At 40.2% G+C, this 21,072-nt stretch overlaps 1 protein-coding gene across 1 annotated transcript; it reads right to left on the bottom strand.

The window, feature by feature from the left end:
* Positions 1-4,961: 4,961 nt before the first annotated feature.
* On the bottom strand, positions 4,962-21,067 carry LOC138023827 (histone deacetylase 3-like). The gene is made up of 17 exons (XM_068870913.1): positions 20,892-21,067; positions 19,850-19,932; positions 18,868-18,944; positions 16,521-16,589; positions 16,158-16,239; positions 14,164-14,220; positions 13,933-13,988; positions 13,436-13,493; positions 12,905-12,980; positions 12,386-12,466; positions 10,726-10,799; positions 10,012-10,076; positions 9,592-9,681; positions 8,818-8,876; positions 6,987-7,066; positions 6,059-6,213; positions 4,962-5,344 (listed from the first exon to the last, which is right to left on the bottom strand). The coding sequence occupies exons 1-17, from the start codon at positions 20,947-20,949 to the stop codon at positions 5,278-5,280; spliced, it is 1,287 nt and encodes a 428-aa protein (XP_068727014.1). The 5' UTR covers positions 20,950-21,067; the 3' UTR covers positions 4,962-5,277.
* Between the last annotated feature and the right edge of the window lie 5 nt (positions 21,068-21,072).

The following is a 21,072-nucleotide window of genomic DNA, read 5'->3' as shown; positions in this document are numbered from 1 at the left end:
GAAACAAATATTTCCCTGTATTGGTTATTTGAAGTCGCCGCTTTGGAAACGGCATCGTAACAAAGGAGACTAATTCTTTGATTGCACTCCGAAAACAATAGAAAAATGTAGCTCAAGTTTTGCATAATGATAGAGTCAAATTCCCAAAAGACTTTTTCTCTATTGTTCTTTCCATCAACATGGCTGCCGTGACGTCAGAGGCAATCAAAGAATATCGATAAAAGTGGCTTAACATCGCGTTTACGAAAGACAGCAAAGAGCAGGCAAAAATTTGCGATTTGCCAAAAGTCATAGAAATTTCTTTGATTCTAACTGTTATATTTAGATATCGAGAAACGTTTCAAAAGAGAGAGACGAGTTTGAATAAGAGAATTTTCATGTTCTTATCACAAACAGTGTGGTTTGCCCTTTCGCGTAAACACATTGTCACACGGCGGCCATATTGTCCCGGGAGACCAAAAAAGCTTTGTTTTACCACGCAAGCCTCAGCCCCATGGTTTCCACTGCGAGGCTTGGCGTGGTAAAACAAAGCTCTTTTGGTCTCCCGGGACAATATGGCCGCCGTGTGACAAGGGCGAATTAGGGCTGCTTATACGAGAGAAAATAAGCCACGGCTTACATAAGACGCGAACACCCCGTATAAATGGTACAAAATCTACGTTCACGGCTTTCTCAAACCGCAGCTTATCCTGGCCGGGGAGTTTATACTCGTATAAATAGTTCCTTTCGCGTATTATGTACGCCGTGGCCAGAGTAAGCCGCAGCTTATTTTCTCTCGTATAAACGGCCCTAATAAACAATATTCGAATTCTCACGGTTGCACTGGAAACGAGCATGAAGGAAAGGCTGATGCGGGGAAATCTTTTCAGGTGCAAATTAATTCCCCCGCATGAGCTTTCATCGCATGTTCGTTCCAGTCCAAGCACGTGAGAATACGTACAAGGTCTATTATCAAGATCCGGACAAACCGCTTCAATTTCCGTTCGATTTTGTTGAACGATGTTGACTGCTGGGGTGGGCAAACGGTTGCGGCACATTCTACGAAGTTTCACGAGAGGCCTCGTATTCAGTCCTAAGCTGCAGCTGCGGTTCTGTTATGATCGATAATTATGGACAGGACATGAAGACGTTATTGAAAGACCGATTAGTGCGCACGCGCATACCCAACAATAGGGAACTTAAGCAACGACAACGGCGACGGCAACGAGAACGTTGGTTTAGTAGGCAAAAACAATAGCTTTGCACGCCCTGCACGTGCGTTTTTCACTTTTGTCCATTTCTTTGCAGTCGTCAGCAAAACAACAACGTGTAATAGTCAAATTTTAGGTTTTAAGGAGAACGTCAGCACTTGACGCTAAAGTTTCATTTTCTCCCCTAAATTAAGCGCCGTTCCGACCAATGTCATTTTTGAGGAACTACCACACCTTTGTCATATAAGAAGGGTTGACATGTTTACAAAGTGATTACAATGACGCGAATTTATATTTTGAGATGACGTTCTCGGTGCCGTCGCCGTCGTCGTTGCTTAAGTTCCCTAATGTTGAAAGAGGGGGGCAAACTTCATTCAACATTCGCGAAAACAAAGGAAATGCTGAATGGTTGTTGAAGCAAAGTTTAAATGATTTTAAACTTAAACGGTTTCAACATCGCTGTTCAATAAAATCGAACGCATGTTGGAGCACATGTTGAAGCAGATTGCCCAGGCCTTAAATGTCTCTACTATCGGTCAAAAGAGAGAAAATACTAGTGCTGCACGTGCAGCACGCATTTTTGTACAATTTTTTGACGTACTGTGAGTTAGGGCGCGTTCGATTGACACTATTCCGGAATAAGAATACGTGGAGTGATGATTAAAACGGTATCATTGGCACGTTTCAAAGCAGCAAGGATAATAAAAATATGTTTAAAATACCATTTTAGCAGGTGTTTGACAATTTTAATGTGAATCTCCGTGAAAACGAAGGATTTCTAAGTTATATTCCGTGTATTCCTATTCCGGAATACGGTCAATTGAACGCGCCCTAAAAATAGGGAGCTTTAGCACAGACAACGGCGACGGCAACAAGAACATCACAAATTTGCATATTTAGTGGGAAAAAACAATAGCTTTGCACGCTCTGCACGTGCGTTTTTCACCTTTTTCCATTTCTTTGCCGTCGTCAGCAAAACAACAACGTGAAATAGCCAAATTTGAGGTTTTATGGAGAACGTCAGCACTTGGAGATAAATTTTAATTTTCTCTCCTAAACTAAGCGCCGCTCATAACGGTTTCGTTTCGGAACTGCCACAATTTTGTCACATTTAAGGCTTGGAATAGCCGCGAAGTGATTGCAATAACGCGGATTTATGTTTTTAGATGACGTTCTCGTTGTCGTTCCCGTCATCGATGCTAAAGCTTCCTGATATTGGTGGTTTGTATCTGACGTAACGGCGGTCGTGTTGGTGTAAAGAACAGTGCATTAAAATGTATTTTGGGAATTTGACTCTATTATTATGCAAAACTTGTGGGCCTTTTTCTAAACATGGCCGTCTCATCACGTGGATGCAAACCAAGAATGAGCGAGTTTAAGCAACGTCAACGGCTACGACAATAATTAACAACGCTACAAAACAAGAATGTTATTAGTTTAAAAAAAGGAAACACGCGCACTACATATGGTCTCCATGGAGATAGCAACGCATTACCACGTTGAAAACAATATGGCACCAAATTTTTTAATTTTACGAAGTCTTATGGGTCGCATCCTTCCCATAATACACTGCACATCCTTACATTGTTGGAAGTTGTTGCTCCGTTTGCATACAACTGTCAACACCATCCAACATCTGCAGAATCAACAACTCCCAACAATGTTGGAAGTTGTCGCTTCCGTTCGAACGGCGCTCAAAAATGGACCTCTCACTTTCTACTTTTACTTTAAAACCATTCGTACCCATCCAGTAGCACAGGATAGTTCGCCCGTAATGTACAAAGTGAACAAGACGGAATAATCGCGAAATGCTTGCAATCGCGCTAAGTTATGTTTTGGAGTGACGTTTTCGTTGACGTTGCCGTCGTCTTTGCTGATAAACTTCCCAATAGGGAACTTTAGATCGGAAGACAAGGACGATTGCGACTCCGGCCGAGTTTTCCGTTCTGAGCACGCGCACTTCGAAAAATGTCGGCCTCCAAACCTTGTGGCGCATGCTCAATACGGAAAACTCGTAGTCGTAGTCGTCCCAGTCCTCCGACATAAAGGACCCTAATGTTACAACGTGAGCATGTCACCAACATCGTTACTTTCAAGACGTTCGTAAAAATCCCGTGGTACTATAGTTCGCTGGCATTGTTGAATGTGAACAATATACACTTAATGTATGGTCCCGAGGGAAACATTTAGTTTTGTTTTCCCGAGAGTCCTGATGTTTTCCGAGACGAAGTCGAGGGAAACATCAGGACTCGAGGGAAAACAAAACTAACTAATTTCCCGAGGGACAAGACATTAAGTGCTTTGTTATGCATTTAGACTTTTCCTGCAACAATCGCTGCAAAACATCCGGAGCGGGCAACAACCGCGGAATTGTATCCTGGTCGGGCCACGTGACAAAGAATCAACCAATCACAGTACTCGTTTTGTTGAGCGGAAGTCTAGGTATATAACAAGATGGAATAATGGCGGCCTACTTGCGATACACTTCACTTATGCTTTTCAATGGCGTCTTCGTTGAGTTTGCCTTTGTTTTAGCTTAAATTCGCTATTACTCCAATATGAGATCTGGTAAAGTTTCTCATGGGGTTCACTTTTCGTCTGCGATCGACAGCTTCTTTCACCCGGCAATGGAAATATATTTAAACGAAACCATTTTAAGAACGCTTTTACAAGCGATAAATGTTTTTTTTACTATGTAAATCTCTTGGGGAGGAATATTGTTGGTGGAGAAAAACACAAGATCTGTTACTAGCGACTTTTCTTCGTCGACGTAGGGAGCAGGGTACCACAGTGGCGAGAGGACTCGCCTCCAGTTAATGTGGCCTGGGTTCGATTCTCAGACTTGGTGGCATATGTGGGTTGAATTTGTCGGTTCTCTACTCTGCACCGAGAGGTTTTTCTTCGGTTTTATCTTCTCTTGGGGTGCAGGGATGGCGCAGTGGTGAGAGCACTCGCCTCCCACCAATGTGGCCTGGGTTCGATTCCCAGACTCGGCGTCATATGTGGGTTAAGTTTGTTGGTTCTCTACTCTGCACCGAGAGGTTTTTCTTCGGTTTTATCTTCTCTTGGGGTGTAGGGATGGCGCAGTGGTGAGAGCACTCGCCTCCCACCAATGTGGCCTGGGTTCGATTCCCAGACTCGGCGTCATATGTGGGTTGAGTTTGTTGGTTCTCTACTCTGCACCGAGAGGTTTTTCTCCGGTTTTATCTTCTCTTGGGGTACAGGGATGGCGCAGTAGTGAGAGCACTCGCCTCCCACCAATGTGGCCTGGGTTCGATTCCCAGTCTCGGCGTCATATGTGGGTTGAGTTTGTTGGTTCTCTACTCTGCACCGAGAGGTTTTTCTCAGGTTTTATTTTCTCTTGGGGTGCAGGGATGGCGCAGTGGTGAGAGAACTTGCCTCCCACCAATGTGGCCTGGGTTCGATTCCCAGACTCGGTGTCATATGTGGGTTGAGTTTGTTGGTTCCCTACTCTGCACAGAGAGGTTTTTCTCCGGGGACTCCGGTTTTCCCCTCACCTCAAAAACCAACTTTTGATTTGATTTGTTCCGATTTTAGCCGATTCCTGTACAGTGTCCTCCAATTAACGCCCCTTCGCTAAATACACTTGCACTCAAAGTCCATTAAATTCACCTTTGTCGTTTGTCTCTTTCGAGATAACCACTAAATGAAGACAGACCTTTGCATTTTGTCCGTTTCTTTGTCGTTCTTTGAAACACAACGATAAAGGAAGGCACAGGGACGTGATGAAGGGTCGATAAAAACTTGAAATCAGATCAACAGTGTCAATTTATTTACAATCATTGCAAACTCTAAATACCAACTTTATCTATACAAGAAAACTTCTTTCGCGTACAAAGAACGGCGTAAGCATGTAAAAACTTGAAATGAATTAATTCCAACACAAGTAATGGCAGTTGCTTCGTGCGCAAACTGCTTTACTTGTAGAGGACACCTCGTGTTCCCGACTCATAATTTTGACATGATCGAGTAGGTGTTCGTAAAATGAGAGCTTTGCTTTCTCTCGAGCGAGTTCGCGTATTCTCTTTGTTCTATAAATGCAGCTGTCTCAGTCTATGTGGTGTCATTATACATCAACGTATGCCTCTTCTTTATCCACGTCGTGTTCGCCTTCGTAAAATTCCCCTTCAAATCTGTGTGAACAGAACAGTATTATCAGGCAAGCTCTTGGCTTATGGTCTATGCTAATAACGTTGGTCTAACTAAAACTCAACAAAACATTTCAGATTTACTGAGTTTGCTAAGCTTCCACTAGAAATTCATGATGTTGAAGAAGTTTGGATGAGGATGCTGCTGCTGTTGATGATGAAGACGATGATATGATAAGAATGAGAACAACAGCCGACCAAGCAAAAATTACCAAAAAGGAGATCAGACCAGAAAGAAAAATGATAATGAAGATGACGAAGATGGTGACAATGCGAGGATTGCCGACGACCACAATAATGAAAAGCCCTTCCAGGCCAGAGCATAAACAATCAATGAGAGATGGGTAGCGCTTCTAGATCATGTCTCTAGCCCCTTTGAATCCAAATGCAACTGAATACCTCCCCCCCCCCCTTACTCTCCTTCTGTTTCTAGTGCGTCCTTTCTCATCCCGTGCTGTCTCTACTAATCCTTTTCTACTGACTGCTTCCTTTTATCCCCAAACCATCCTCACCCCACCTCCTCCGTCTTCTTCTCCTGATCCTCCCCTCCCAGGTCTTTCTGCGTGTACCGGAAAGCATTGTATTTTTGATCACTTGGGATTAGTCTTTATTTGGAGTTGTTTTGTTTTCTGTCTTTTGTTTCTTTTGTTTTACATAATCTCTCCTCCGGTACCTGCAAAAGGAACCCCCCTCCCTCACCTTGAGTCATCGTCGTGTCGTCCATCTGGATCCTCCTGATCTTCCATGGCTTCGAGGCACATAAAATCCGGGGGGACCTCCTGCATCTGGACACTAGGAGCCCCAGTTAAGCACTTAACGTTCTCTATCACAGTATGCTTGATGTGATCCAGATACTGCGCACAGACAAGAACGAAGAGATACAGTTGAAGAAATTAACCAAATATTTTCACTTCTCGTTATCAAAGGATTCAAAGGCATGAAAGGTGCCAATGTATATGGCATCATTCGCTAACCATTTTCCAGGGTTCAAACGAGTTTCAAAACAGTCGTTTATTTCTAGTGATTCATTCATTTGTGTACCAAGCCGTCCCGTAACACAAATGGCAATATGGAACCCCACGATCACCTTGGCTACACACGCAGCAGGGTAAATTAAAAACTGCTACATCAGTTATTGACTAGCAAACTATGCAACACGGTGTTAACCCATGCATAGATTCTTTCATGGGAGTGAGACTTAACACATTTCATTCTGTCTAGCGTTTGAGGTGTTAACGGGTCAACGGGTTAAAACCTGTTCTTTTGTCAGGCCTGTCGATACTACACACCAATTAACCCTGTTAAGGAGATCAGAGATATTAAACTCAACCGAGACTGCTACTGTTACGTTAACATGCTTGATTTCACAAAACTCATAATGTAAATCTGAGCTCTCCAGCACATAACACATATTTTGCCTTTTTACGTACAAAAGATTCCAGTTTATGGTAAGCACAAAATACAATCAAAATATAACAGAAGAGACAGTCATTTGTGCCATGGCTAAGCGAGCAAGAGACGGGGCATATATTCCAGACATTCGAAACGAGAACAATGGGCCATGAGTTTCGGCACACAAGGGACAACGTAGAAATGACCTTCCCCAGGATTGTCGATACTTTTTTACCTGTTTGCTGTTTTGGTTTTCAATTCTGGCTGCTATATCTGGATACAAAGAGAAGTCTGGTGCAAAATACTCCAAGTAATCTGTTGAATGAAGAAATGATTTTTTACCGATGGTGACTCGGAGATACTCGGAAAAAATCCGAGCGCTCCTTTCAGAAGCCGAACCTACGACCTTCCGATTGCAAGGTTCGGATGCCCTAGCACTGAGCCGAACCTATTGAACATTGAAGACCAAGTTAGTTGCCAGACAGCAAAAGGAATACGTTTTCGTCCTTACACTCTCAAAGGGACTTCATTGATTTTACTCTCTTCAATGACAAGTTATTTAACTAATAATTGAAATTGGAGCACCTCAGTGTAGAAAGGGTTGTGGAAAGTCCAATCGTCTTACCGTGGATTTCAATTTAGTGTCGCAAAGCCGAAACCTGACTTTTGCTCTAATCAATAACAACTACGTGCACAGCCAAAATAAGAACTTTTAAGCTGACAAGAGGTTAATTGACGGTGTTCTTTGAAGAACGACTCAGAATATCATAGGTGCTATTCTTATGCAAATGCACTGTAAGTGCCATGGTTAAGCTGATAAATTTGCATAAGAGGATGAGGATTTACAGAACGATATTAATGTTAGCGCAGTTTCAAATGACTCTTTAGGAGCAAGGATGGCACAGGATGGTTAGTGCGCGGCCTTGGTGCAAGAGGTCTTCAGTTCGATTCCCGGATCTGGCATCCTTGTTTCGAGTTCTTTCCTTTCCGTGTAGCTAAATAGCTTTAAATACCCGTAAAATGGAGCACTGATGGAGAGGGGGGAGGAAAATGAGCGCACCGTCGACCTCAGGTTTGTCAGTTGAATTACTGTTACGAGTTATCGACGTTAAATATGGTTGCTTTACTTTACTTTACTTTACTTTGTCCAAAGTAATTGCACGATTGATTGGTTTAAAAATCTCGCGCCAGTTAATCAACCAATGAGAGAAAAACAAAACCAATTGCGACTTGAGCAACTTACATAGAATTGCTACGAAATCGGATTGGTTCGTTGCTCTGTTTGCACCTGCTGTGATTGGTCGACGTAATTACTTTGCTATTTGTTTTACGACACTCAGTTGAAAACCGATCCATGTACAAAATACAGTAAAGAGATTATCCAGGATTATCTTTGAACGTGATTCGCAAAAATCATCTTGAACTGCAACTACTGATGGTTTACGCCGTGATGCGCCTGAGGACCATCGTAAACAAGTCGCTTGGCAACGGGCAAAAAGACAACGAGAAAATTCAGAGTCCCCCTTCGACCTCCGTAACACCGATGCGATGATCTACTCATTAAGCTACTAACTCCTGAGCGCGAGGGGGGTGGGGGGAGGGGAGGGGCATGTCGCTTATCAAGGTTCTTGACAGGCAAAGTGTCCCGCGGGTCTGCGGGATCTACAATGTCATGCGCCTGAACTCTCGAAATGCAACAAGTTGGACGAAGCGGAAAATACCATAATACTCTTTGTTTGACAACTCAACCCAAATTTTTAATAAGCATTGTTTCCTGTTACTCTTGGGACTTAAAATGGTCCCAAGAGAAACAAAAAACACATCCAAAATTTGGGTGGACAGACAAAGAATATTATGGTATTTTCCGTTTCGGCCAATTATTGATGGTTTATGGTGTTTTGCAACCAGTTTACTATCATCTTGAACATCAAAGCTGAACACACACTATTGTTCCTGGTTTAAAGGGGCATGAAATTGCCAAATCTCCTGATCAGATGCCGGCGATCAGTCCTTGGTGTAAGTGTAACAAACGGAAAGATTTATTTTCAAACTTTGGATGTCATTACCATTGTAGGGAATTTCACTGGAAATTTCCTGGTCCACTAGAAGGGATGTCTCATACGCCCTGTAACAGAAATGAGTACACTTAGAAACGTGTCCTACAATACAAGGGTGCAGTGCTCTCCTTTAAGAGGACCATCCCCGTTCTAAATGACGGTATCAGGCCGTTTCCCTAACAAGTCGTTTCGCTACCGTCCAGGGGCCGGATGCTCGAACCCTGCTTAGTGTTAACCGTTGGTTAAAAGGTGTCAAAACCTAAGGTTTCCATGGTATTTAACGTTAGTTAGCGCTAACCATACTTCGAGCAACCCGGGCCAGTTCGCTAACAATCGAAGTCGATTCGTCAACGTGTTTGCTGATACATTCTGTATATTGCACATGGTCACGCAAAAGGTACATTACGCAATATACAGTATGTCAGTTTAAACGAATTACGTAAATCACTAGCGAGCTGACCTGATAAGTTAGCGAAACAACTTTTGAGGACTTAACGAAACGACTTTTAGTTGTTAGCGAAACAACCAAACACGTAAGCGAAACGACTTTCGTTGTTAGCGAACTGGGGCAGGTTGCTCGAAGCCTGGTTTGCGCTAACCGTTGGTTAAGAGGTATCAAAACCTAGACGTTTCCATGGTTTTTATCGCTGGTTAGCGCTAACCATGCTTCGAGCAACCCGTGCCTGGACGTTAGCGAAACAACTTGTTTTCTAAATGGCATGTCCGAAACTTGTTTTTTTATTTAACAAAAAAACTAACTGTAGTTGTGCCTCTCAAGCTCACCAGCATCGTGCAACATTCTTGATTGTGTAGCCTCCTCCACCGAGAACTAACATAGGAAGGTTGAATGTTTTTACAAATTGTACACACTCGCTGTGAAAAAACAAAAGTGAAAATATATGTCCAAATACATGTAAATAACATGGTGGGTAACTCTATGCAAGGACAAAGTTATCAACAGAGTTACAGTAATAGGTTGATGCTGTGGTTTCAGCACATTGCTTTATAAACGGGTATAAAATTGCATTATTTTAAGGAAATAATAAATTAACTGTACTATATTTCCTGTATTGCCACAAATAACTTGATAAAATAGTCTCAGCAATATTACAGTCGAAGATTCGATGTCCAATAGGAGAAGCAATGGATCATAATGAGTATGGGGTGGGTAAACATAGAAAGGAAAAGCCCCATTGAACTTACCCATGGCCTTTGATGCTCAGATTAAAACAACCAAGTCTGTCACACCCCAAAGAGTCGGCTCCGCACTGTAGAAAAATTTGGTCATTTTATTACAGTGTATTACTCACTGAAATCCCAAAATAGTCACCGATTGGAAAGCACAAACAACAAAAAGCTACAGGGCAAAAAGAGGGAAATTTGCCAGAAAAATGCTTGAGGTGGTGTGCAAATTGAAAAAATATATCAATTTTCTCCCTTATTCGAACATTTGACAACTTTCTACATACTGTGTCATTAAGTGTGACTGTGGTGATTTGATTTAAAATCATAGGAATTGTTGAAGACAAATAAGTTTGAGTCCTTTAATGGAACATGTGCAAAGCAATTTTTTTCCACAAGCAGAACAGGATGATGCAGTGCAGCTGATTTTTTTTTTGCTCATAAAGAAAACATTGACAAGGATTTGACAAACTACTACAGTGTATCAACATAAATCTTACGTCCTTGCTTGCCTTTAACGAATAATACATACGGTGCATATAAAAACTATTACTGTAACAGTGTATGTTTATTATGTTTTTTTGCCAAATGAAACAACCAAGACCTTACATTTGCAAAAACAATTTGTTTCTTCACTTGATGATAAATGCTTTGCCACACACGAAATACTACTCAACTGCTAACCTAGCCAAGCCCCCTAAAAAGAAATTTAACGAGTACAATAGTTGAACACACCTGCAAAACAATACAGTTTGGTTGATAATGACTCACAACTGCCTGCATTATGGGCCTGAACAGGTTGGCATACCCTAAAACCAGAAATACAGTAGGTTGACCCTGGTGGTAACCTTTTAAAAAGGCAGCTTTTTTTTGTTGAACCTGTCTTTGGTCAACTCTGACCTTAGTGCTGCAAGAGGAAGTCCCCAGTCAGAGGTAACCTGAAGGCTTCTTTTTCAATAGTTTATACAATGCACAATGTAACAGTTATAAGTATATACTTAACCCCCGGTTATTGCATTCTAGCTTTCTGATTGGCTCGCCAATCAGTGTTCAGTGATTATCGACTTCGTCTCGGTGAATATTCACAGATAATCACTTCGCCTTCGGCGAATAATTGTTAAATAACCGAGGTTTTACCTTATATGGTAAGCAGTGTGGCAAGTGTCAGTGTGTCCAAAAAAATTGTTAGCGCAAAGTTTAAGTTTTGTCCGGCAAAATGGCTGAAAACAACAGGTGGAGAAGTGTCTACCTCGGAAAAACAGCAACTTTTTGACAATGCCGTCCCAGAAGCTACAAGGAAAGCCACAAAGTTTGGCATAAACATATTCAATGGTACGAAACTGTGATGTTCAAAAAACAAATTTCTGGTTTCTAAAGAAACTGTGGCGCTGCGTCGGTGGGAGAGTGAAATGTTCAGGAAAATTTTGGTTTTATCAAACGTGTTGATAAAGGTCGAATTACCAACGTGAACGGTTTGGAAAGCTGACGTTTCGAGCCTTAGCCCTTCGTTAGAGCGAATAGTATTAGAGGAATTGTGGATGTTGTTGGTTTTTATGCGGGTGTGGAGGAACTTTGTCATTGGTGGAAACATGGTAACATGAATTTGTGAATAAATTAATGGAATGAGAGGCGTTCATTGATTCCGTGATGATCGAGTGTACCTACTTGAAAGTTGAATTTTTGTTCCCGATTCTTGCGGCTTTCTGTGTACCCGTGGTGTAAGGATAGGCCGCAAAAAATTGTCATGTTGGGGGTGATAAGGAAGATTAAAATGGCGCGCAACTGGTTTTGATGCATCTGTGTCGTTTTTTTCTACATCTCGTAGGTGTTCACGAAAGCGGTCCACCGATCTTCTCCCTACTTCGCCTATGTACATGTAGGTCTTCTTACAGAGTGTGCAGGTTATGCAATAGATGACATTTGCGGAGGTGCATGTAAAGTGGTCGATGATTTTAACGGATCGATTCGGTCCTGAGATCTTAACCATGTTAGAAATAAAAGGACAAGTTTTGCATCGTGTGCGTGTACATTTGAAAGTTCCCGGTTGGTTGTCAGACTTAAATGCGCTGCTAACTAGAAAGTTACCTACGTTTCCAGATGTTTCTGTCGTGTTTCAATGAAATAAGTGGTAGTAGAGGAAATATACGTTTAGTTTCGGGATCATTGCAGAGAATTTTGAAGTTTTTGAGAATGACATTTTTGACTGCAAGGTTTTGTGGATTGTACAATGTAGTTGAGGGTGAATGGAATTCTGTTGGTTTCTTCGTTCTGTGAAGTTTGTAAGGCGGTATTTAAAAGTCTTCAAAGAAAACTGTGACAGCAAGGTACATGTGTACACTGTACTGTATTTTTCAATGATAATGACAAGCTCTTATATTTGGATACAAAGGCCAACCTTGGTCATCTATTCCATCCCTCAAGGGTACATTTAGAGAATAGTATCTTCCATTTTCAACTCCCAGTTCAAACATGTCACCTAATGGAAACAACAAAAAACATAACATTTTCATATTTAATTTAATAATAATGACCTGGTGTCATTTGGAAAAAAACAATAAAAATTGTCATTTTGTTGCCAGAGAGGCAATTTCAGCGCAAAAATGATCAGTGCAAGTACAGAGGTTCAACTTTGACTTAACTCTTGCCTGATTACAAGTTGTAACCCCTCAAGTTTTCATTTACCATTCGGTTCTGTTTGTACATGTACATGTACATGTAGACCAAGAGACATTATCAGGTTCATAATAATTTTTATTAGTCTTAGAACGAATTTCCAATCAAACATACATGTACATGTACACTTAACCTTACGGTAACATTTCACAACATTGTTTGTGGCTAATGAAGTGTTGTTATGTGTGCAGTGTTAACTTTAAGTGTGAACACAAATGTACTGTACAGTCTAGCATTTTACCAGTTCCTGGGAAAAAGTGGTTGCCATATTTGTGAAATGACAGCGTCATGACTCGATCAGTCAAATAAAATGCTTCCTGTTAAAGAAAAAGTATAATCACAATAATCATTCATTCATATAAATGTACATACACCGTAATTATAATTATAATAAAATTATTCTTATTTGTAGAAATAACTTATTATTTATGGTGCTTATAAAATAATTTTCCTTTTACTAAAAAGGTGCTTAACCAAGAGAATTCCCACTGTAGTTGGCAGCTCTGTTGTTGCAGAATGCAAGAGATCTCGAGCGGCAAAGCCGCGAGAAGACTGGGGTGGGCCTTCTCATGCCACTTGAAATCTCTTGCGCTATGAAAAGAACCACCAGCTCCACACGCTAAATTGTTTTGGACACTGTTTATTTGTGCATTCTATCCAAACGTTCAAATGATGAGTTTTAAGCAGTAGTTTTAGGAATTACAACAGCTGTGCTATGGGTGGTTATGCTACATTGGAAAAGCATTTGAAAATTAAAGAAACAACAGGCTACCTGGACTCCATCACCATGATGAATATCAATGTCAACATACAGAACTCGAGAATGATACCTGAAATAAACACTTCAGCTTTACTGACAATAGAAAAGACAATCTGGCAAAGATGGTATCAACAAGAACAATAAAAATCACACATCACGAAATTGCTGTGATCTGGGTTTTATAAGTGCCTCCTCTGAGAACATTAGAAATTTTCATAATTATTTGCAAATGTAATCACAAATGCCGCAGTTCCTCGTCAGTATTGTCTAAAATCTGACTTCCTTTTCAGCAGATTGATTATTGAAAGCCTTCTCCATTAATACATGTACAATGGTGTAATTATTTAAATGCAGACTATGGTACATGTAAATGAGTAAATGAATATTATTTAGAAATACTTGTAATCATGAATATGAGAGCAGGCAGTAAAAGAAAAGTCTACAAGACGACATGCTCTACTTTCTTAAAAATTTACGGCAATTAAATTATGTAAAAAATTTAAACTCACTTTAGCAATTCTAATATTGCAACCACAATATCGTTCACATAACAGAAGCCAGATGCCTGATCAAAGAAATAATACAAATTAATGTACAAACTAAGTTAGCAATCTGACAGAATTTTTAAGAAAATAATAAGAAACAATCAACATCTCAGCTAAAAATTACTGTATTTTATTTTGCATGAGAAAATTCTTGAAAACTGAAAATTTGAAATTTGAAAATTTAACAAGTCTCACCTCACATTTCTTAGCATGATGCAGACCACCAGCCCAGTTGACTGCAATGTCACAAACCTGTGAGACAACGGTAAGTATAAGACTGTATGTTTTGCAGGTTGCAGGTTGAAATTCACTTATAACTGGAAAACTGCTGGCACTAAAAATAGTTAGTAACCCATACTCATCAGGGGTTCTTACATAAAAAAGTTGGCGTCTTTCACATGGCAAAAACACGTGAAACTTCACCCTTCAGCAAGTATATTCCGTCTATCGTAAACAGCCTCATGTCACAGTCACGTTAAGTCTATCTCTATTATACCTTTCTTTTAAGTGCCAGTGGTTTTCCAGTTTTAATTAAATTTCAACTTGCAACCTGCAAAACATACCTGCCAGTGAGACAAGCCAAAACAACCAGGTTTAGAACAGGAGTGGGAGACTTAATGAGTCATTTGTGAATATTAAGGAATAACAGTCCGAGATACGACCTGTACGCCCAGAAATGCACAAATTACATGTAATTACATGCACGATGATTTTGATAAGCAATTCAAAGTGTTACCATGCTCTCCTTCCAAGTTTAAGGGCTGATTTACATGGTGTGATTTCGGCACAAGCGACAAGCTTACAACAGGCCTATGACATGACTTATAATAATATTGTTGTTGACAAACACGACAATTGTAGACAAGTTGTAAGCCTGTCGTAAGCTTGTTGCATGCAACAAAGATCGTAGTGTGTAAATTGACCCTAACATACATGTAGCTTGCCTCTGGGAAAAGAGATAATAAACATGATACAACGTAAAGTGTCCCCCAGACATTAACTATGGTCTTCAAGTAAAGATAAACAGGTGAAAAGAAAGGAAAAAAGGAAAGGAACTTTATTTAAGTGTCTAGTAGACTTAGTGTTAGAGCACTAATTGGGGACACTGTAAAGTGAAATTAACAATTAACACAACAAGTCAAATGTTGGTTTTTGAGGAGAGGAGAAACCGGAGTGCCCGGAGAAAACCTCTCGGTGCAGAGTAGAGAACCAACAAACTCAACCCACATATGACACCGAGTCGAGGAATCGAACCTGGGCCACATTGGTGGGAGGCGAGTGCTCTCACCACTGCACCATCCCATAAGCAAACTTACCTTATTGTTGGAATTAGGGGTAGCAAAATGCATATGCTTAGACTTAAAAGGGACACTTTGAAATTCATGTTAACTGTAGATATCAACTTCGGTTGATGGCACACTCCTTAACAAATTTGCTTTAGAGTATGTTGTTCCACAGGGTTTATGCTTGCTGTAGGCCTGCTATTATTTAAGTCTATTAACTTTAATTGGAGATCGTACTTTCACATCTCCCTTCCACATATGCCTACCCTGATGACACTCGGCTATATTATTATAATATTTATTCAGACCATCTGAAAGCTAATGTCCAAGTGAAGTTAAAGCTGTGGCTGTCCTGGAGAACTGCATCTGTAATTCAGTTCTGCAACGTGTGTGCTTGGATGAGAGAAGACAAAGTCATGCTGCGGTTATGAATGATCATGACAAGATGGAGTTTCTATTGACTGGCAGTCGTCAACAGCTCAGTGGCTAAGGTGTCAATTGACACAAACTTGGTGATGCTGATGTTGCATAGATCTATATTGTATGCTAGGAACCTGGGAGCATGGTTCTAATCCCACATGGATACATAATGTCTACCGGTACTAACATACATGTAATTATCAAAGACCTGTGGCAGCGTATTCCGCTATCTTAATTTATAACATTCATCATAATCATCAGGAAATACCTCCCAAGGGACCGTACTGAACAGCCGATTCATGCCTTCATCACTAACCGATTTGGACTACTGTACAGTAATAGTCTGCTAAATAGCCTTATTATTCTACACAATAATTTTGCAGCATGTTCCTTGACTTCTTTCTTTTACTGTCATTTTCATTGTCATTGATAGTATGTGTACATTGTAAGATTTATTCAATAATTGAAGTACAGTACAATACCTACCCTTTGGTTTAATCTTACAGCACCTTCCAACGAGGCACCAGTGTAAATAGAACAGAAGTCAAACAGGCCAGAAAACACTGGGCTGAAGAAAATATCAAAGGGCATTAAAACTTTTAGGAATAGCAAAACAAAAAAGTAATAATTTTTACTCAGAAAAAGTCAATCTTTTCTATAAGTAACACACTCTCCATCCCAAAACATCAGTTGTACATGTAACAAAAAGATTTAAAGCTACGTGTACTACCACTAGGTCAAGTCATTACTTTCACTGTGTAAAGACTGTACAGGAGGCAGTGTGGCCCAGTGACTTGAGATCCGGAGATCCAATGATCTTAAGTTTGTAATAATAATAATAACACTCACCAGTCTTCTCCCACATTAAAGTTGTTGGCTGATTTGTTTTGTCCCCCTGGAGTATTTTGCGGTGTCACCCTGCAAGTACAGACACTGAAAAGTCAGATTTTTTCCTTTCTTTATAGAAATAGGAAACTACATAATTAAAATCTCTTATCTTTTATAAAACCTTGATTTTAGTAGAACATGCACTGGCACTCTTTTAGCAGATCAAATTGTTTTACAAAAAAACCTCCTTAATTAGAAGAACACAAGAAATCAGATACCATCATCATCATCATTATCATCATCATCAGTGACCATGCTCCTCCTAGTAGGGCCAGTGGAGAACTGAACGTACAACCAAGAGACTTGATAGTGAATCAAAATGCAAGTTGCTTTATTGCGTTTCTCAAGACTTTTCCAGCATGAGCAAGTGCTGTCAGAAGAGGCGTCCCGGCCACAAATGTTGTAACACAGACGGCAATTTGCCCCCCCCCCCCCTCCCCCTTCAATGTTGATGTTTATGGGTTGGAGTGCAACAACCAACCGGTAAATGCAACATTAATGGGAGGGAGGAGGAGGAGGGGTACGTTATTAACAGCTTTGATGCGCTTCACTTGCTGTTCAAGCGAAGTGTTACAACTATTTATGACCGAGGGTTCTGGAGAGGCGGACAAGCCTGGGGCTGCTTTCAACCGCATTGACAAGGAAAGGCGTTTTCTTAAAAGCTGCATCTGGGCATCAGGCCAGTGCAATTGAAAGTTTTGATCGTGGTGGGGTTAGGTTGGGACCAGTGGCTGTCAAGGTTTGACAAGGAAACATGATAGATACATGTACATGTAAGGTCGATGGTGTGATTGGAAAAAGACGAAAAATTAAGAAGAGAAGTGTGCCCTTTGGTACATGTACTGTACATGTGGTTGGTTGCTTGGGTGTTGTGTCATGGCATCTGAAAGGTTTTTTGAAAGATTTAGGGAATATCAATGAGTTGGGAGGAACGCAGGCCTCTGCAGTCATTGGAACCACCCAAATGGTCCACTGCCATGGCGAAAATCCTGTCCAGGATCCTTTTCAGGGTCCTGATAACATCCTACCTACAATCCTAGACAAAACTGTTGGGAAGGTTAGCACTTTTGAAGTCTTTATTGCTTCTCTCCCCTCCCCCCTCCTTCAATGTTGTGCAAAACTGAATGGTTTCAGTGGAAAATTGTTGACTTACCTTCCAACATTGAATAGGGGGGAGGGGGGCTACATAAGAGAAAGTGAAACTATTTCTTTTGAGCTTTAACAGACGCAGGTTGAAATACAGCTCTGGTGTGGTTCATTTACATAACCTTCCCAAGTACTTTTGTCTATGATTGTAGGTTCGGACCTGCAATCAATTCCTGTCCAAGATCCTACAGAATCCTACAGGGTCTTGGAGGAACTTAAAGAATCTTGGACAGGATTTTCACCAGGGTCAAGACGATTAGTACCAGGTCTGGGGCTGAGGCTAAGCTGCAGTATTTACACTTGCAGAGTTTGAATAACATCTCTTCAGAGGTTGTCTTGATCACAGAAGGTCAATAGTATTATTATTATCATCATCATCATCATCATCATCATCATCATTAAGGTGATTCCTCAGTATTGCATTGCGCATCCCTACTGCGCACGATTTTTGCGTCATTAGCGCGCGCAAATTAGCGCGTGCACGTACACAGCGAAAGAAATTTCCCTCAAGCTAAGCTCGATAGCGAAATAAATGCTCATTTTCTTTTAAACGAGCATGGTGACCTGTATTTTTTATTGCATAATAATAGTGTGCATATTGTGCCCCTTAATTTAAAAGAAAACTAAAAAAATTTATCGGAAGCAAAAAAAGATCTAGGCGAAAGCATGTTGGAACCCGTTACTCTGTGATGCAAATTATGACCGCAAAAATAACGACTCTACGAACGCTTTACGTCCACGTCGTTTCAAATAGTGTTTTGTTTCCACAAATTTTATATAATATTGTTCTATATGCTCGACATTTTCTACCTGTTAAGTTTTTTTCCGAGTATTACTTTTATAAACTACCTATTGAGCTACCGCAAAATGTAACGTGGACCGATGAATAATGCGCCTAAATAGCACGAGTACAAGCATAAATTGGGTAAGATTGGCCCATCATATCTCTTAAGCGAGAATGGTGACCTATCATTTTTATTGTTTTTTTCGAAACAGTGCTTGGTAGAGAACATTCAGGGAAAGTTTTAAAAAAATTCATCGGGAACTTTAATTTCTGAGGAATCACCTTAATTAGTAGTGGTGGTGGTGGTGGTGGTGGTAGTAGTAGTAGTATTGTCTCTGTGTGTGTGTGAATGTGCTGAAGGCAGCTCCACACATGTACCTTCTAAGAAACTCAATATAATCACTTGAATGAAATCTACACATGTCATGGTATGTCGCTCTGTAAGGCCTGTATACCTGAAAAAGACAAGTAGACACTAGATAAACACAAGTTCACATCAAAACTGACTTGCATTACTGGACACAGTGTAGATGTGCAGACCATTTTCATCCAAGGCAAATTTTTCAATCACCCACAATGTGTATCTTTAAATATAATATAACAATGCAAGTACAATGATAAAGAGCAGCGGGATTTAATTTACTGATAATATTGTACATTTTTCATTAAATTTTATTGTGTTGAAAAATCCCTTTCAACTGATTGAAGAGGGTCAGGTAATCACGAAAAATCTCAGTTCTGTGTTATTTACTTCTGCCTGTGGCTTTGGTAGTAATAAACTTAATTACCACTTCAATGGCTTTCAATTTTGATAATAATACATTGTACACATATTTACTATAATATCCTTCTCGAACTCATTCAGTAAGACCCAACATTTAGATACATTTGTACTGTTCTCTATCGCCCATTCTTTGTTGTCTGAAGCTTAGAAGTACCGTTATTGATGTTATAAGCTGTAAAAGTAGGATCCTGCCAGCAGAGCCTTTCTTAACTTGACAAGAAAGAAACGACTTTGCAGAAATCATGTGAAGTCTTTATTGAGTATGTGTACATTGTAAGTTGTTGCTTGGAAACTGTTTCAAACCCAGGCCAAACCTTCATCACACTCCTAGATATGTCATATTGATTTTGGTACCGAAAGCTTGATTCTGACCTTCACCTTGTCAAAAATAACTATATGAGGTGTGCTGCGCCTAAACCAGTTTGGCCGGAGGGACTAGCCCAGAAACTTTGGCTGCAGCGACTTAAACTTGACACAATTTCGTTAGAGCCTCGCTTGTTTGCCCTCTGGTGAGTTTCAGTGAGACCCTGCTCACAGGGTGTAAAAGCAGCTGTTAATAGTGCAAAAGTTTCTTACTTCCATTTTCCTGTGTAGGTCATAGTTGAAAACCAAGTTATGTGTTAATGTGAGTCTGTGAGGTTTCATTGGGTGATTGGGGCCTGAGGAAAAAAAAAACGAATAAACTATATTATTAAAAACTGGATCATTGGATAATGCAATTTGAGAGTTTAGATTGGCTAAGCCATCATGGGTTATGAGCCATTATACCATGATCTACAAACACGGCAAGCATATGCATGATTTTTTGGGCCTTTTTATTTTTATTGTAACATAGTTTTCTATGTTAATAAAACAATTATTCCACTCACGCTTGTTGGATATGAGATGATTATAGTATAATCTCATATCCAACGCGCGCGAGTGGAATAATTGTTAAATAGTGCATCTTCATCTCACAGTCTCTATCTCGTCATAGTCTGTACCTACACCAAATGAATGAAGGGGGTAGTTTCTAAAGAAAAGGTGGTTCTGCGTCGGTGGGGAAGTAGTAAACAAAAATGTTGGTTTTATCAACGGAGTTGATAATGTAAATTGGTTCCCGTACAGAGATTCTAAAAGAAACGTCACCTTTTAGAATCTCTGTACGGTGGCCAATTTAAATTATCAAGTGTACTCCGTTGATAAAACCAAAATTTTTGTACCTACACCAGCTCAGATTTACAATAATTATTAAAACCAAATGGCATTGGGAATGATGATAAAGAACTGTACATGCAGATCTTTAGCGGAGGTAACAAGGCCAGATGACACAAGATCTGCACACAGTGCAATTCTTGATAATATAAAAACGCCAGATTAAACTCATTTTAACCGTCTATTATACAATGTACGTAATATTAGTCATTCAAAATAATAATCGGTCTGATCAGAGCTCTTGAAAAAAGTAGTGTACTATTTTCCGCAGGGTCATCACCCTCTAAACACAAAGAAAGGTTCCCAGAAATTCATAAGTTTGTTAGAACTTTTCAAAATACGAGATCGTTTAAAAAACAAACGTCGATCATCAAGATCGTTATAAAAGCATGTGCGACTGGTCCAAGGAAGTCCAAACACTCACCGTAGTGAAAATTCCCCACATCTTCGTCATAAAAATAAGCCACACGTTTCTTAGACATCGTAGCTCTGTCGTAAGTCTTGATCTCAGATAAATCATAGCTTCGACATGAAGCTAAAGGGAATCACATTTTCCACACAATTCTGAAATGATGTCAGCCATCTTGTATGACGTCAGTGAGAAA

The sequence above is a fragment of the Montipora capricornis genome, chromosome 11, assembly GCF_036669925.1.
Source record: "Montipora capricornis isolate CH-2021 chromosome 11, ASM3666992v2, whole genome shotgun sequence".
In the NCBI taxonomy this organism is placed as follows: domain Eukaryota; kingdom Metazoa; phylum Cnidaria; class Anthozoa; order Scleractinia; family Acroporidae; genus Montipora; species Montipora capricornis.
The sequence above is the reverse complement of the archived record's forward strand: the minus strand, read 5'-3'. Positions and strand labels throughout refer to the sequence as shown.

Excerpts from the sequence above, each read along its gene's own strand:
- LOC138023827 (XM_068870913.1), bottom strand. The coding sequence starts at position 20,949 with ATGTCTAAGAAACGTGTGGCTTATTTTTATGACGAAGATGTGGGGAAT. Across the intron at positions 18,945-19,849 it reads ACCTACACAGGAAAATGGAA|GTATACAGGCCTTACAGAGC; the intron begins GTAAGAAACTTT and ends TGTCTTTTTCAG. Across the intron at positions 6,214-6,986 it reads AAAACCAAAACAGCAAACAG|TATCTGGATCACATCAAGCA; the intron begins GTAAAAAAGTAT and ends GTCTGTGCGCAG.